General features: G+C 37.1%; 1 protein-coding gene across 1 annotated transcript; it reads right to left on the bottom strand.

Annotated features, from left to right (window-relative positions):
• Positions 1-15,506: 15,506 nt before the first annotated feature.
• On the bottom strand, positions 15,507-18,350 carry LOC111887744 (arginine decarboxylase). The gene has a single exon (XM_023883905.2). It carries the CDS (start codon positions 17,897-17,899, stop codon positions 15,743-15,745), a length of 2,157 nt encoding a protein of 718 aa, XP_023739673.1. The 5' UTR covers positions 17,900-18,350; the 3' UTR covers positions 15,507-15,742.
• Positions 18,351-18,770: the final 420 nt, after the last annotated feature.

Raw genomic sequence — 18,770 nt, 5'->3', positions numbered from 1 at the left:
TTATAATAGTGCATAAACTGCATAAAATACTTCCATTAAATACCAAAAATGCTCATGGTAATGGACATTTTTGTAATTGTGTGTTATTGTATAGATTGTACTAGTTGAAAACATAACAACTTCATAGCATCAAAGTATCACAACATAACAATAATAAAAGCATAAAACATATTAATCCTAATCTATAGCAAGTACTTTCTCCTTTGAATTCCCTGGAGCATTATCATCCCCAACTCTCTTGCCTAATTTCACCTTTATGATTCTTTTTGATTTTCTTTTCCTTATCCCCTTTAATATTTCAGAAATTGGTTTCACACGGATCCTTATTTTCACTTGAACTTGTGCACTACCACAAGCTTCATCAACTTGACCATTAACACCACCATCTTGAGTTGGAGTAACTTGCACATCAATTGGAGTGAGTTGCACCTCCTCATGTTCCTACCCTCCTAAGCCACCTTCATTAACCTACACATAATGTTTCATTAATATTTTGTTATAGTGCATATTAAACTCCAATTAACATTAAAGATAATACATGGCATCTTGTTTCATTGACACTTACTCCATTATTTCCATTATTTCCACCTTCACTAACCGTTTGCTTTTTTTTCCTTGTGTTAACATCATCAGGGCCTTTTGTAGGGCAAGTGGCCTTGTTGTGACGAATCTCCTTGCAGATGTTACGCTTGATTTTTTTTCTAGTCATAGATACCTTATGGCTAGTAAGTCTATAAACAACACCCCTCTTCATTTTAGTCATTGGCATGTCATGCATTTTTCTGCTCATAGGTGGCAAAGGTGGGATATATTATATTTGTGGCCACATGTTACTCCCATTCATGGCTGCAATTATATATTTGTAACTTTTCATGTATGTGGTGGTACTAAACATCACATCCACATATGCTTCCACATCCCTATTTAGGTATGAGATACATGTTGTATAATGCATACATCTGTACCCATTCAATTGCCACAACCTACAAGAACATGTACTCTTGTCAAGGTCAACCTCAAATGCCACGCCTGTTCCCTTTACTTTGAATTGGTTTAATCCACTTGTTAACACCTTAAAATGCCTCATGTGCTTTTTAAGCTCATTTACCATATCCCTTATTTCTGGACAAATCTGATTACCCCATTGTTGTCCTCTCACATTCATATTGTACAATCTTTCCATCATCTACAATCTTAACTCTTCTAACATTGTTATAATTGGCTTCTTTCTGGCATCTATAATTACAACATTAAAGCTCTCACACATATCATTCTCAACTGAGTCACAACATCTACCTGCTTGGTAGTGTTCCCCAGACCTAGTTTTTGGATCCTTATCCATCAAGTACTTATGTGCCTCTGGGTTTAAATTTTCTAATTCTTTCATTGTAGCTTTAAATGTATTCTCATTTGATGCTTTTAATGCTCTCCAAAATAGTGCCTCACAGTGGGCCCCACTATATCTATTAAGTAAATTCTGACAAATGTATCTAGCACACCGTATGTGCTCTATAAAAGGCATTGTCTCCTTTACAGCCTCAACTAACCCTTGTAAAAAGGAAATTATTTTTCATGATGTTAAAATATGAAACATAATGAATTAAAGGATAAAATAATAAAAACACATACCTTATGTTGATCTGACATTAAAGAGTATCTAATTCCTAAGTTTAAATGAAGATCATCAATAAGAAGATCCAAAAACCACTTCAATTCCCCTTGTTCTCAATAGACACCGCTGCCCATGCAATATGAAAGATTTTGTCATTTGCATCCCTACCTATAGCATAAAGCAACCCCCCTACAAATCCCTTTTAAGAAACACTCATCAAGTCCAATTATCTTTATACATCCTTCCATCCAACCTTTTTTCACACCATCAAAACACACATAAAACTTGTTAAAATAGTTCTCCCCATCATGCATATGATCCACCTCAAGTTTAATAGTGGAACCTGGATTTGTTCTTAGAATCTCTTGGCTATATGACCAGAGTTTTGCATAATGATCCTTAATATTATCCTCTACTAGTTCCATTGCATATTTTTTTTGCTCTTCTGCATTGCCTTATTCTGACATTCACACCAAACTTTTTGATCACAGTTAGTCTAAGTTTCCTCACACTTATTTTTTGCCTATGTAAAATTTGTCTGGTATAGTGACTCCCAATCCATCAATATGTAACCAATGAGCCTAACTTAAAATTCCTAGCACACTTATGCTCATACTTTAAAGACTTGATCTGGAAACTAGATTCACCACTCATCCTAGATAGTCTAAATGTGCATGCACCTTTAGAACACCTAAAAAGAAGTCTTTGTCTGTCATTCTTTTCAAACCATAACTGGTACCCATTAGCCACTCCATAATTTCACAACATGCTTTTAAACTATTTTGGATCCTTAAATTTCATTCCAAGTATGAGCTTTTGTTTTCTCCAATGTAAACTCTTAATGAAAATGGAATGCATCTGTAGGGAATCATGCATTTCCTTCCCATTATCATCATCTGTAAGTCATTTTACTCATCATCTAAACCCCATTCAACACATAATTAAATCAAGAAAGGATCATGGACTGTTCTATTCATAGGTATAGCATCTTCATCATTTTCAACCTCCACATTCCTAAGATTATCTCCATTTTCCACACCATCAACACATTAGTCTTTATCATCACCTTCATTTTGTTCTTCATTAACCCACCCCCAAGTCCATTCCCATATTGATCGACATAGAAAGAAATTATGTCATATGTGCCATATGCATCATAAATAAAAGCAGTATAATCTACAACATCTAAAATTGGCCGAATGTCATCACATAAAGCTTTTTCTAGTTCACAGTAGTAAAGTTTTTTAATCTCCTCGTGCATAAAACGTTCCAGGAAAACGACACACTCATAATAAGTCACAAAAGAAAATTCAACATTATTGAAGGAGCTTTTCACTCCCTCTAAGTAAGACAAAGGATTACGAGTAAATACACCTTGGTAAATGAGCTCCACTATCGCAAACAGTCCAATATCAGGATTAGGATGTGCCATTTATGCTACTAGCTTCATTTAGAATTCGATCGGCAATACTGATACCTTGAGCAAACACAACTATGAAAACCCTAACTGTTGACTCACTATTTACTTCTTGCAGAGTAAATTGAGGTCGAGGAGAAGGAGACGAGTGAAGTGAGGATTCGTGTTAATATATTTCATTAAAATGGCGTGGACCAAATATACACATCATTAACAATTTCAACTTAAAATAAATGACAGGTAGGATGTGAAACTGGGAAACCTTCTAAAATCGGTCACAATGATATAATTGACATCTACAGTAAAATATTATGGTCAATTCTACAAAAAAAAAATATATAGTTGGTCAAATCGGACCAAACGCAAACGTTACTTATGCTACAGTAGCATTTCCCCCTTTTTTTTACCTTTATTGATTGTTGTTCTACATTAAATTGACATTTGCATCCATTAGTTAATGTCATTTGTATATTGGTAATATTAGCATAAATGATGTAATTTGGATATTTCAATAACTTGAAAAGAATAAATGGTAATATAATTTATTACATATCACATATAAAAAATACACAATTTAATATAGAATATAACCATCATGAGCTTTCTTTCATCTTCAAGGGCTTCCACTACATCTTTATACAAGTTTGTCAAGACTTTCTCATTTTCAAATTCTTCACTAATATATAAAATTGTGAAATCTTTTCTGTCAAACTCAATAGTCATAAAAAGAGTAAAAACTTGTCTTTCGTTAGTAGCTTGATCAAGTTCGAATGAAATGTTCCAAATTTTCAAACCAAAAATTTCCTTTTAAAATATAAGCAAACAACTCAACCATTTTCATAAAAGGCACTAGTAACCTCAATTGGATGGGTAACTCTCATGTTATCAGAAAATGATTCATCGAAAGGAGAATTAGAATAGATAGATTCATCATATGAAAAGGGTCCCAAGAGCCTAGATCATTGGACTTTTAGCTAACTTTGGAAGGATCCATTTTGAAAGGAAAGATATATTCACATAATTTTATATCCTTGGAAAAAAAAAACAAAGTCGGTGTCAAGACTAAGAACTTTATATCCTTTTTTTAAAAAAGTATCCCAACATAACACATCTTCTATCCCTCTAATAAAACTTATTATTATTATTTAATTTTGTAGCAAAACCGACAGAACTAAACACTTTAAGGTTTTCAAAATTAGAAGTTTTACAAAATCATTTCATAAGGAGAAGAACCATTATTACAGAAGTATGTGTTCTATTAATCAAGAAGACAGAAGTTAATACATCATCTCCTTAATATTCATGAAGAACACCCGATTGAAAAGTTAACGATCTTGAAACATTCAAAATATGTCTATATTTTTGTAATGTCCCAAAAACCTAAAACCATTTTTTTATATTAGATAAAAATCAACCAGGTGTGTTAATCAAACCTGTAAGAAAGTCATAGTGTATCAATAATCATCCAAAATACATCAGAGTCAATAAACTGAAACATCATGGTATGTGTGATGTGATCATCTCGAGCTCTTCTCTTTCGATCCAGAAGTACCTAAAACATAAACTGAAAATAGTAAGCACAAAACTTAGTGAGTTCCCCAAAATACCACATACCATACATATCATACATTCATCGGGCCTCTCCTGACATCCATCAGGCCCCTGCTCGGCATCGGGCCTCGTCTGGTATTCATCGGACCCCACCCGGTACAGATCTGTCAGTAACATGTGATGATCCCCACCTTACACACTCATCAGGCCCCGCCCGATATATATACGAACACATAAAACACATGCAAGAGTCACACAAACAACTAGCATACAAATAACAATAATACTTAGGCTGACATTGGTGCCTTCGACTCATCAAACACTAGGAGGTGACTCACCTCAATTGCTGAAAAATCAGATAAATGATCGGACTGTTGATCGGGGAAATCTCCACACTAAATATGATTAAATAATACCCTAATTAATAATTAGGTCATAAACCATAACTGAGAGCCCAAATCCATAATCCCGACTATTATGGTAAAAGACTATTTTACCCTTCCCTTAAGTGGCCCAATAACTGTGGCCCAAAATCAATGGCACTTAACCCCAAAAACCCTAGAGTCCAAGAGTGGCCCAAATTTAAAAGAAGCCCACAGCATGGCGTACGCCTCGCGTACGTGCGTTGACCTGAAAACGGGCTGCTGACCCAGTACGCGTATCGTACTAAGAAGTATGCTCGGTATACTGGCTAGTGAGACATTCTTCCACTTTTTGACTTAATTTATTAATCCCTTAATGTCCAACCAACATATCTACTTCATTTTAAGGTCTTAACACATAAAGTTGGCGGCTTTACTCACTTGCATGCCTTAATGGGACCCAACACTGAGCCCTAGGTCCAAAACTTCATATAAAGGCCAATAACTCAAACATGGGTGAACTTAAACTTCCAAGATCCGATTTTTATGACTCCATGCACTCCTAAATGCTCAAAAAAACAACTCAAATGGTCTGGAGTAGTTCATACTCCATAAGACCAAGGTTTTGGGACAATAAAGTGCATAAACATGAACATAATGAGATCTAGAACAAAGAACTCCAAGATGTGAACTTGATACCGTCTAAGGATGCACAAGAAGGTGTATAATTTGGATCCAAGGCCTTGACTGTACCACTCCTTCTTCAAAGAACTTCCTTCACCACCAAGAACCACCCAAAAACACCACAAGATGACTAAAAGCTTAAGACACTCAAAAGAGGGCTAGGGTTTCGTAGGATATCTTTTAGGGTAAGGAGGCTGGTGAGGGGGAAGGTCTTTAGTCCATAATGTTGCTTAAATAGGGTTCAAACCCTAAAAATCAGGGTTTGTCCGCGGACAACATATGCGCCCTTCCTCAAAAGTTTCACTTTCACCCCCCCCCCCTTGGGACCAAGTTTGCAAACTAAATTAATACCAAGGATCAAAATGAGAAATACCTGGAATCCGAGTGTTACAATTATTCCTCACTTGAATTAAACTTCGTCCACGAAGTCTACTGCCATAAATAACTTTGGGTAATGCTCTCTCATCTCGACCTCTGGCTCCCACGTCCATTCTGAACCCCTTAGGTGCTGCCACTGCACCTTCACGAGATCCACGACCTTGTTTCTCAGAGTGTTCGTCCTCCTATAAAGGATCGTTACTGGTCTCTCTATATAGTTCATGCGATCATCCACCTGAATGCCCTCTAATGGAACCACTACGGAATCATCAACCAAACATTTCTACAATTGAGAGATATGAAAAGTACTATGGATCTGACTGAGCTCCTCTGGCAGATCCAGACAATATGTAACCCTACCCACCTGGTCTATCACCCTGAAAGAACCAATGTACCTAGGGCCTAGCTTAACCTGCTTCCTGAATCGGATGACACCTTTCCAAGGTGACACCTTTAGGAGTACCATGTCCCCAACCTGGAACTCCAAGTCTGACCGGCATCTATCTACATAACTCTTATGTCGGCTCTATGTTGTCTGAATTGTACCACGAACCTGTTGAATGAATTCCATCTTCTTGAGTACCACCTCTGTACTCCCCATAACCCGCTATCTGACCTCACCCCAACATATCGGGGTCCTACACTTCCTCCTACAGAGCATCTCAAAAGGAGGTCGATCAATGCTGGCGTGATAACTGTTGTTATATGAAAACTCCACCAAAGGAAGATACGTATCTCAACAGTCGCCAAAGTCCAATACACATGCCCGCAACATATCCTTTAATGTCTGGATAGTCCGCTCACTCTGACCATCAATCTACGGGTGGAAATCCACGATGAAGTGCCGATGAGTACCCAACTCCTCGTGAATTCTCTTCCAGAACATGGAAGTAAACTGAACGTCCCTACCAGAGACCATAGAAACCAGCACCCCGTGCCATGCCACAACCTCCCAAATATAGATATCGACCACTTTCTCAACCGAAATACTCTCTTGTATCGGAATAAAATGAACTCTCTTGGTTAATTGATCCACAATGACCCATATCGAATCCACTATGCATGCCATCCGCAGCAATTTGGTGATAAAATCCATCATAATCTCTTCTCATTTCCAAACGGGGACTTCCAAAGGCTCCATATTGTCTTGAGATCGATGATGCTCGACCTTGACATTCCGGCAAGTCAAACACCTCTCCACATACTAGGCCACGTCTCGCTTCATACATGGCCACCAATAGTCAGGCCAGAGATCCTTATACATCTTCATTGCTTCAGGATGAATAGATAATCTCGACTTGTGTGCTTCCTCCATCAGAACCTGACACGAACCACCCCAATTGGGAACCCACACCCTCCGATGTAGGGTCAATAATTCCCGACTATCATAATCAAATGAAGACACCTAAACCACTATACGCTCACTCGTCCGGTGCTCTTCCTTCATAGCCTCAACCTGAGCCTCTCAAATCTGATCTAAGAGTGGGGTAATCACTGCCATTCTCAAACACAAATCCCTAATCGGGGTAGCAACCGCCTTGCGGCTGAGAGCATCGACCACCACTTTGGCCTTCCCTGGGTGATAAAGGATCTCACAATCATAATCTTTCACCACGTCCAACCATCTACGCTGCCTCATGTTCAGATTCGACTGATCCATCAGATACCTCAGGATCTTGTGGTCTGTGTAAATAGTATAACAGACCCCATAAAGGTAATATCGCAAAATCTTGAGGGCGAAAACCACCACCCCATCTCCAAATCATGTGTGGGGTAATTCGCCTCATGAGGCTTCAACTGCCTCGAAGCGTAAGCGATCACATGACCCCGTTGCATCAATACCGCACCCAAACCTGGTGGTTGATGCATCACAATATACCACAAAGTCCTCAGCACCCTCCGACAGGGTCGTAATTGGCGCCTCACATAGTCTTTGTCTCAGAGTCTCAAAAGTTGCCTGCTGCTAAGGCCCCTAACGAAAAGGGACAATCTTCTTCGTCAATCGGGTCATCAGAACTGCTATCTTGGAGAAATCTTGAATAAATCTATGCTAGTAACCTGCTAAACTCCGAATCTCAGATGGAGACCTTAGGAATTCCCATATTCATATTCCCCTCTTCTGCAATTTCATTAATCTCACTCTCATGAGGTTTTAGAACATTATAGAGATCTCCCAAAGAGTAGTTATCAAAGCTTTGTTGGGTCTTGATCATCAAACTAATGTTTCTCCATTACTTTCGAAGCCCCATTAAAAAGGCGAGATTGTACTCGACAGTAGAATGTATGACTCCATAACGACTGGATTTGAAGATCAACTAATTAGATGATCGTAATACATTTCGATTGTTTGCACCGTCCTTTTGCTTGAATTCACCCAATTCAAGTACACATTGCTTAACAAAACTTTTTTTTGTCTTCTCGCTTCCCTGATACTTCACTTTCAATGTATCCCAAATTTCATTTGCTAATTTGCAACCTCAAACATAATTGTAAACCACCGGTGGAAGAGCACCGAGAAGTTCACGCATACACCTTTTATCATTCGTTTTCTTTTTTTCATCTTGCACACCAACATCAGCAGAGGAACCAGTTGTTCTGACTTGTTCTAGCCTTCATGGACAATAGTCTCCACTTGTAATACAGAGCCAAAGAACTTCATCAATCCCATTGAGATAATCTTCCATTCTATCCGCCTATTGCTCATAATATTTAGGGATTAGCATAGGAATTTTGGTAGAAGAACCGATAATATGAGAGAAACCAGTCATGGTATTCATGTTAAAGTTCACCATTGATGTATAAACACAAATGACGAAAAGCTTCAGAAAGTTGAATCTAGCAGATGATTCTATCATAAACAGTTCAGAGAACACTCGATTTGTCAAACAAAACGCAGAATCGAATCAAATCAATTGATTATATCGGGTTTTCTAGATCAAAAGTGCGAAAAATTTCTGAATCGAAGATAGCGATTTAATACTTTTGAAAACACAATAAAACCAGAAAACAATTGAAAGAATCATGCTCTGATACCAAATTTAGTTCATATGAATCGAGTGTAACGAATGAAATCAGATTATGAATTGAATCAAGAACACAAAATGTAAATATAATCTATTTGGCTCTTTTAATGCTTCTGAAAGAGTACACGAGTTGAAAGAGTAAAGTGCTTAACGGTTCACAAAAGTTAATATTACTCCTATACCTACCCCTATTTAATAGGAGTTAACAAAAGGATACAAAAAATACATAAGGACTAAGACATTTAAGCTTCGATCTCTAAACAATGCCTTTTGTAATAGATACATTCAAATACAAAATTACAGACTTCGCATCTAGACATGACAAACGGTACATCGACACCTCACAACCTATTTCGAACTCAAAAAAATTCATAAGAGTTAAGGGTCTACTTATAGTGCAGATAAGATGCCCTGTATAAACCTAATTTGAATATAATATTAATATTTCAAATTAGGTAATTATCCACCTCCTTAATTATCCACATGTGATAATCTAGAAACCCTAGATTATCCACATGAAATCGTCCACCTCCTTCCCTAGGAAGGTTTTGGAACCTCTTGCTCAACTATTGAACAATTGCACTTTAGCCCTTGTATTTTTAATTAATTCTTTTAATCCCATAATTAATTCCAAATAATTTCTGACAAAAACCCCAAATGACAAGATCTATAGAACTAAATAGCAAGATTGGAACTTTATACTTACAATAGCCTAGAAATGTAGTGTATTTGATGGATCCAAAATTGAAGCATCATTCCTTGCAACCAAATAAACCATCTTGATCTTTAAATTTTTTCAAAATAGCATAAAAAGCATACAAAAGAGGAGATAGGAAAGGGGAGGATCTCAAATATTGAAGGTGGAGACTAGGGTTTCTCCTAAGGGGTCTTAGAGGTGGTGGAGGCTGATAAAATGCCCAAAAAATGCGGAATATTAAGCTTAAATACGTTGAAAACCCTAAAACCATGGTCATGGGCCTGACAGCTCACCAACTCGTGGTCCCGACTCACCACTCTGTGGTGACTACTACCTCGTGGTTCCGTTTCACCACTCTGTGGTGATAGTTTTCATCCAAATCCATTCCAACTTCAAATAATCATAACTTCTTCATTTTAACTATGTTTTCGGCGATCTTTATATCCCAGGAAAGGTATTGACGAGCCCCACACTTCTATCTAGTTAATTTTCCAAACTAAAAACCCTAATCTCTAAAGGAAGCTTGAAACATCACTTTTCCCACTTTCCCCTTTGACTCCAAAACAAAAAAAAACCAAGGATTAGATCACATAACCAATATTAACAACATCCAATAGGTTCTAAACCCTATTCTGTTGAAGCCCAAGTCCTTTACTTGATCCATTTATTTTCCAAAATCTTGAAATAAGAAACTTCTTGAAACCGGATGTTACAGAATCATTAGAGGCATCCACATTATTAGTACTTGCTTTCCAAGGAAGATTTCAAGAGAATATATTGCATTATTCGATTATTGCAAGAAGGTATGTGTTCTAACCATATGAGTTTTAATTTTACGTACGTTAGATGTTTGCTTCATAAATATATTGCTATAACTTGAGAAAATTTAATAGACTTCTAGGTTGCATGTACCCATAATATGATTATGATTCCGCTGTGCATTTATTCGTGGTTGTAGCCTAGAAAACTCATCAATATCAAATCAGACGAGAGATAAAGAGAGGGAGAAAGAGAGAAAGTTTCTTGAGTATTGTAGATGAAGAATGAGCTCATCCAGATCAACCTAACTTATATATATCTAATACCTACACAATCGTATCCAAATAAAACTCGCATAACATTACCAGATATTATATAAATAACAAAACAAACTAACAGTTACAAAAACAACAATTTATACCCATTTATAAAAAACATCTGAATGGTAAGTTTGACCATAAGTTGACCAAACACTTTTAACAATTGTAGTTGGTGCACCTAGTTCTTTACTCACGCCGTTTTCCATTTACACCGTAATACACATGATATTCACTCTTTTCCACTTTTCCCATGGAAGTGTGCTAGAACATGGTTCCAAAAATCCATTGTGAATTGGGCGTTGCCAACTTGGTCATCTAGAGATATAAAAATCCAAGCTTGTGTTAAACACCGCTTATTCATATTTGGTCCAATTTCTTATACTTTTTTTTGTCTTTTGTTTGTTTTTTCTTGCTAATGGTGGTATCGTTTCTTCGTCATCATGTCGTGGGAGGTTGTGGTTGAGAAAGTTGTGTTTGGGAATGTGAAGAGTAACATTGTTGAAATTGGTTTGGTGTTTGGAAATGATTTGGTTGGTGGAAGTGATTTCGTTCAAATGGTTGTTGGAAAATACTATTAGAAAAAATATTACCCTAGGATTTGCACGAAAGGAACAAACAATAAATTGTTACTGAGGTCTGTGTTTAACACAGTTTCCTCAAAACAAATTTGTCTTATATGGGTGTTTGTTTCCCAGGGTACAACAATAGAAATCAATTCTTCTAGATTACTTGAACCCTTACTTGGTTGGATTATATGTTGGTTGCAACAAAATATGGAAGATGAAGCAGAAGCATAAGAGAGGAAGGACATTATTTTGTTTCAATCGATGTGTTTCAATCAGTCACATCGGCGTTGTACTTATACTACACAATGTAACTTATGTAATTAAAACGAAATAGTAATTGTCACAATTAAATAAGACAATTAATCAAGAAATCAAAAACCAAAATCTATGATTAATGGCTCTTAATTCGTATTGTAATTGTTAACTAAAAAGAAATAATTGCAAAAAGGTCCTTGAACTTTTTTAATCGACCAATGGTGCATTCATACACTCGCACACAAGTTTAGTGAACCCAAGCCAAACTAGCTCACATTTGCACCCTCTGCGTGTGTGCGCAAGAGAGAGCCTTGGTTTCTATAAATCTTACATAGGTAGCTAGTCTTTGTAGTTATAAACCAATTTTTTTTTCTCCTACCAATGTGGGATGAGTTAAAACTCACTTAACTCATTTATTATTCTCTTCCAACTAGCCTACTTTGACAAGTAATTTCTCATTCATTTTGAATCTATTTTGGACGTGTGATATATCGAAACGAAGATATCACAGAGGAGGACACAAATATATAATCATTAATCCGTTTTGATTATATGTAGTGTCCAAAATTCATGCTCAAAATGGGAAAATCCATTTTTTGAAATTAGTAAAACTATTTTTCCAATAAATACCTATTGTTGTATATGTGAGGATTGTTACATGTCTAGTACCCCTCTCGTTGGTGATTCGAAGTGTAGGTATTGGCAAGGAATTGTGTGAAGCTTGTATGGACCGGTGCGTGAATCGAAAGTGGATGTTTTTTGGGATGGGTGAAGTGTTTAGGATTTTGGGTGTTGACCCATTTTTGATGTAAAGTGAATAAGAAATACTTTAGTTTAAGGCATTATTCCCTACGTTTTTATCCTTTACTATGTTTTTACATCTATTGACCTTACGATTGTGACATATTTAGGTATCATGTTTCTTGACGTGTTTGGGCATTATTCCCTAAAAATCTAGTATTTTATTTTATAGTTGTTAAGAGATTATTAAGCTGGAAGATCAATATATACAACAAGGACATAAAAGACATGATTTTCAATGGAAGATCAATATATACAACAAGCACATAAAAGACATGATTTTCAATGAAACATGAGAACAAAGCAATTATACAAGATACGAAAACACATGATCTATAATGAATGTGATTGATCATGATCAAAGGAGCAACGCATTCTTTAATGATTCACTCCCCTCCCAATTGAATACGTATTTCCAAAATCTCCACTTTCTCTTATTGGAAATTTTCTATACACCAAACCAAAGGAATAATTTTTAAAGCATATATCTCACTTAACTTTTTGTTGAAAGTGAAACATTGTTTGAGCAAAACATTTCAATTTACAAAGAATAATCATTTCTAAACCAAATAAATGCTACGTATAATCACACTTGTGGTATACATGATATTTGTCAATTGTGTCATTGTGTGTTAAGATCATGTAGAGCCATAATATCAATAGAAAAGTAGGGTTCCTTTTTCGAAGTTTATATTCGATCTTATCCTTGTACCAATATTGTGGCTCTATGATAAAAAGAAAATAAGAATTTTTGTAATGAATCCGAAACTATAACCATTGACATATATAGAAAGTCTTCTGAACTATATATTCTAAATAAAATAACAAATTTATGTAGACTGAGATTGACTCTTAATTTTTCGTCTTTATGAAAGATACAAATACACTGTTCATTTACATCATTGAAAATATCCATGTCCAGTCTCCTCTCATCTCACATTGTCCATTTTTGTTTAGTTTAACCTAAAACAACAAAAGTTGACGGATTTCACACAAATCTCCACTAGATATGTATAAAGAAACCTAAGAATCCATAGAGTGACCACCAAATATGCAACTCAATATCACAAACATTCCCATTCTATAACAAGATTCTAAAGCTTCAACAGGCAACCATAAGAAAATCATGAACAAAAAGACACTAATTCCTTACTGGCTCTCAAACTTCACATAATTTGAAACCCTTTTTTCCATAATCTAGATTCTCCATTGTGCCTCTCTAGATGCACCATTTACAAATGATTTAAGCAGAGAAAGTTAATTGTTCGATAGTTGACAACCAGCTAAAAAGAGAACGAGAGACGTCCATTCACCAAGTAAACTCAAGGGTTGCAATCATGCAACAAATGACGTGTAATATTGTTCACAAATTGGAGTAGGGGTGTTCGTTTGGATGGATCGGTTTGATCCGATCCAATCAAGTGAATCCAAAGTGATTTTAGTTTTCAAAACATGGATCCGAATAGTCCAAACTAAATTTAAATCAAATCTGATCCGATCCAATTACAATTCGGTTGAATCGGTTTTTATAATTCGGTTTTCAAAAACCTAAACATTTTAAAACGACAAATAATTATAATATTACTAAACTTTACACAAGAAGCAAAAAAAAATTACTTAGTTAATTGTGATTTGAAATTTATAAACAACTAATAAGAAGATATATTATAGTTAAATATTTTATAGATAGAAAACTTTTAGGTGAAAATGCATATTAATGTTTTTTTATCGGGTGAAATATTCCTATTTGAAAAAATAAATTACAAAATTAATAAAAAAAACTATAGATATATATTATAAATAGATAAATAATAAATGTATATTCGTTTTTTTCAGACTATTCGGTTCTTATTTTATAAACCAAAATCAATCCGAAATCCAAAATAAAAATTCGGTTTTGTTGAAAACCAATCTAAAAATCCGAATATTTGAACCAAATTGTCCAATTGGATAATTCGGTTTTATCCGGATAGTGAACAGTCCTAAATTGGAGTGTTTCACTAGTTTAGTGTTTGAAGATAGCGATAAATTATGACTACAATCCAAATCACTAGTCATCAATTTATAATCCTATCATTCCAAAGTAAACTATGCATGACAAATCAAAAAAAAAAAAGTTGAGATTAATATAACATTTTGATCTCGTATAATTGTAGAACTTTTGTTACTTTGAATTCCATATTTTAGTTGATGTCTATGTACATTTCGTAGTTCAAATCAATTCCGATTTGTGACACACGTTCATAACAATAGTAATAGTATAATGCAAACGAATAATTTAAACCTAACTTGATGAAAAGATGACACCATACCTATCCTTATTGTTTAAGTTAAGGTGTTACAAAGGACACGTGTAGAAAGTTTTTGTGAGGAGCATTTTGGATCAACAAAACTTTTCCAACTTGTGTACAAATTTTAAAGCTCTACTATTTATTAATCTTTTTCAAAATTAAAACAACATTTTCTTCAATTAGATAGTTCCTTCACTTTATGTAAGACCTATAAATAAACTAGATCATTTGAAATTTGGGGCTTGTTGAGTCGGTGGTTATGTGACACAAAAAAAAAAAAAAAAAAAAAAAACTCAATTCCTTTTGTGCATACTCCAAGAATGTGAGAATTCACAGGTTTGGCATCATCTTTACGATTTTAGGATAGGGACATTTGCGATTTATTCTATAATCTTAAGATAAGCGTTCAAGATAAAGATAGCATCGTCACAATCAAATCATCAACAAGAAACGCATACATAGTAGATTGATTGAAATGTTAACTTTCAAACTCTCATCAAATGTAAAAAGATATAAATGCCCTCTCATAAATAAAAAAGATAGTCATTGTTTCTAAGGGGTGTTTGGGTATCTTTTGAGAGGGCAAAAAAACTTTTGGAAAAAATTCTAAAGAGCCAGGTTCCTGACTTCTCTAAAAAGAGCTTTTACCAAACATCTTTTTGCCATCTCAAAAATATCGCAGACACCCCCTAACTTGTAACAAATCCAACATGCAATCTATGTTTTTTGTGCAAGCATCAACGAAAAACAAGATTGAAAAATATGTATATGCATCAACCACAAGGCAAGATTTCAAAACTAAATTAAAGTCTAAGATGATAATATTATGAAAGATGATAATATTATACTACCCTCTCATCCACAGACTGATTCATCTTCACAAATTTACGAAAAAGACGAACTCTCTTTTTATGAAATACAAGTAAAAAAGAGAGAACTGATTAGCGAATTAAAAACAGAACGACCTCAACGATAAACAACCAAACCCTTTATTCCTTCTTCTCTTTTTCAAGCACAAACGAACAATCACTGATCACGGTCATCCTCGCCGGAGACTACATCACCTCCGGCAGTGAGAGTGAACCCCTCGCCGGAGTAGTAATACTCGTTAATCCCATTTGCAGCAGTTAAACAGCAAGAAGATCCGACACTCAAATAAGGCATGTTATGGAAAGATTCTGCAATTCCACCCGCGATTAAAGCTCCAGCCATGCCACCTTCATCATGAACATACTCCTCGATTCTGTGCTTAAGAGTCTCAAACATCACCTCCGGCTCATGGTTCATGGCCCGGAGGACGTCGCTGCAAGATGGGCCCGGAACAGCCCGGGTCACGGCAAACCCATGTGGGCCGTCGATTTGAGATACTCGAATCACTGAAGGTCCGCCGAACAGGTTGTGGAGACTTCCCAGAGCTTCTTCGTATGCACCACCTAAGAACATTCCTAGATAGTATTTCATGGAATTCTCACCTTCCAGTTCATGGAGAGGTAAGCTTGATTCTCCGCCGATGAACTTGTTGATCTTCCCTTCGCTGTCGCAGGTTAAATCCGATAGAACTCCCTTCTTGTTTGGAAATTCTTCCAGCCTGTGAATCGGGATGATTGGGAACAACTGGCCGAAGCCCCAGAAATCAGGAATTGAAGTGAACACAGAGAGATTGATATGATAAGTGGTCACCGAATCCGATGCTCCGATTGTTTTCGCCACCAGATCGCATAACCCATCAACGGAGGCCAACTGCTCCATGTCAAGAGTTCCATCTCTGAATTTCTCAATGCATCTTTGCTTCAGCTGATCAGCATACACCAGACAAGCTTCATACTCGCCTCTGATGGCGGACTGTGAAAGATTATCATAATCGGATTGAGCTTCCTCAGGGAGGCTTTCGCCGAACTGCTTAACGTCAGTGGAAGACAAAGTTGGCACGGTGTATTTGCTGGAAGAAACCGCTTCGAATATGAGGATTGAATGGTGGGACACGATTGCCCGTCCGCTCTCGCTACAAATCACCGGATGCTTCACGGATTTCCGATCACAAACAAACTTCACCGCCTGAACAACCGCGGCGGCGTACTCTTCAAGAGTGTAACCCACGGAGACATCTGAGTCGGTTGATTTTGAACCATCGTAATCAATGCCTAGTCCACCGCCTATGTCGATGACTTTCATGGATGCACCAAAGCGGACTAATTCACTGTAAATTTGCGCCGCCTCACCAACGCCATCGGCCAGTAAGTCGGTGGAAGGGATCTGAGATCCGATGTGGAAATGGAGCAATTGTAGGCAGTCTAACATACCACATTTTTCAAGCTTCTTCACAACACGGAGAATTTGCGTCGTTGTAAGTCCAAACTTACCTTTTTCGCCGGAAGTCGATCCAAAATGGCCTGAATGCTTCGTACGGAGCTTAGCACGGACTCCTACAACGGGAAGAACGCCAAGTTTTCGGCTCATATCAATAACTGAATCCAGCTCCTCTTCTTGCTCGAGAACAATCACAGTATTCAACGAAAGCTTTCGAGCGATCAAAGCAAGTGAGATGTATTCTGCATCTTTGAAACCGTTGCAAATCAGGAGAGATTCAGAACTTCCTTTGCAGAGACAGCTCATGGCTAGAAGAAGCTCTGGTTTGGATCCGGCCTCCAATCCGAACCTAAAAGAGGAACCGAATTTCACAATGTCCTCGACGACGAACCGGTCCTGATTGCATTTCACGGGATAAACTCCCTGGTAATGCGAGCCGTATCCCTGCGACTCGATGGCGCAATTGAAAGCCGACTGGATCGACTCCAGGCGGTTCTTGAGAACGTCCGGGAACCGGATGATGAGAGGAAGCGGCAGGTCAAGGCCTCCGGTCGATTTCGGGTCAGACGCCTTCTTCACAACCTTCAAGAGATCAATCTCCTGATGGTCCATGGTTCCGGAACCATGCGGACGGACAGTGACATTGCCGGAGGAGTTAACAGAGAAGTAAGGCGCACCCCATCCATTAACTCTGTAGAGAGCAGCAGAGTGATTCGGTGACCAATGAGCGGCTGCGGATGATAGATCAGGTAGACCGGTGTTTCTCGAATGAGGTACGCCGGAAAAAGGCTCCGGCGCGGGAAAAGAACCATCCCAGGCAATGTAACCGGGAGGAAACGGGGGAGAAGCATCAACGCAACACGCTAGGGTCGGCATCTCTTCCCCGATCTGTTAATCAATGGTTAGAAGGAAAGAATCAAAGAATTCAAAGTATTTAATTTGGCTAAGTTTGTAAAGTTAGGGGGCTTTACAACCCGCCGAGGCCGGAGCCCCGGCTACCCCCTCAAAAGAAGCAGATGAAGAACTGAATCAAAGGAGAAACAAGCCCTAAACTCCTAATCAATACAAAAATCCCCACAACTGCCGCTCAGAAGAAGAAACACACAAATTTATCCAAAAATGAACACTCGAGTAATCAAATCAAACACCGAAACAAATCTAGAAATTAAACACTGATCCCACCATGCAAAATCAGAATCTCAAAACCCAAACCCCGACAAAACAAACGGAGCGGCGTCCGGAAACCTAACGGCGACAATTAAACCTAATGTGCTTACTGTTTACAGAACGATTCACGAATGTGAAATGGGCGAGAATTGCATGAGAGTTGATGGCCCTTTATATAGTAGTTGGGGATTGATATCTCTTTCTCGGACCTAATATTTCAAAATACAGATTTATGTACAATATGTATTGCATGTTGTACAAGCTTTCCCACCGTTTCTACTTTGATTCCAGTACTTATTGGAATGAAAAAGAAAATCATCTCGAAAAGAGAACTCAGGTACACATTTTGCCGCATATAGTACAAGTAGATGACACCAACTCAATCTTATCCTGGATATAACTATTATTGCTCTGGAATTAGGAAAATTTTCACATTAAATTATTTCAAATAAAAGAAAGGTACAACATTTAATGCATGATTTAAAAGTTATATGTATTCTTATTCTGTCTTTAACAGCTATAGCTCTGAAAAAAAAAATACTAATCAGCTTTCCCGGAATTGATGCACAAAGCACAAAGA

The sequence above is a fragment of the Lactuca sativa genome, chromosome 4 (genome assembly GCF_002870075.4).
Source record: "Lactuca sativa cultivar Salinas chromosome 4, Lsat_Salinas_v11, whole genome shotgun sequence".
In the NCBI taxonomy this organism is placed as follows: domain Eukaryota; kingdom Viridiplantae; phylum Streptophyta; class Magnoliopsida; order Asterales; family Asteraceae; genus Lactuca; species Lactuca sativa.
This window is presented reverse-complemented; position numbering and strand designations above follow the sequence as displayed.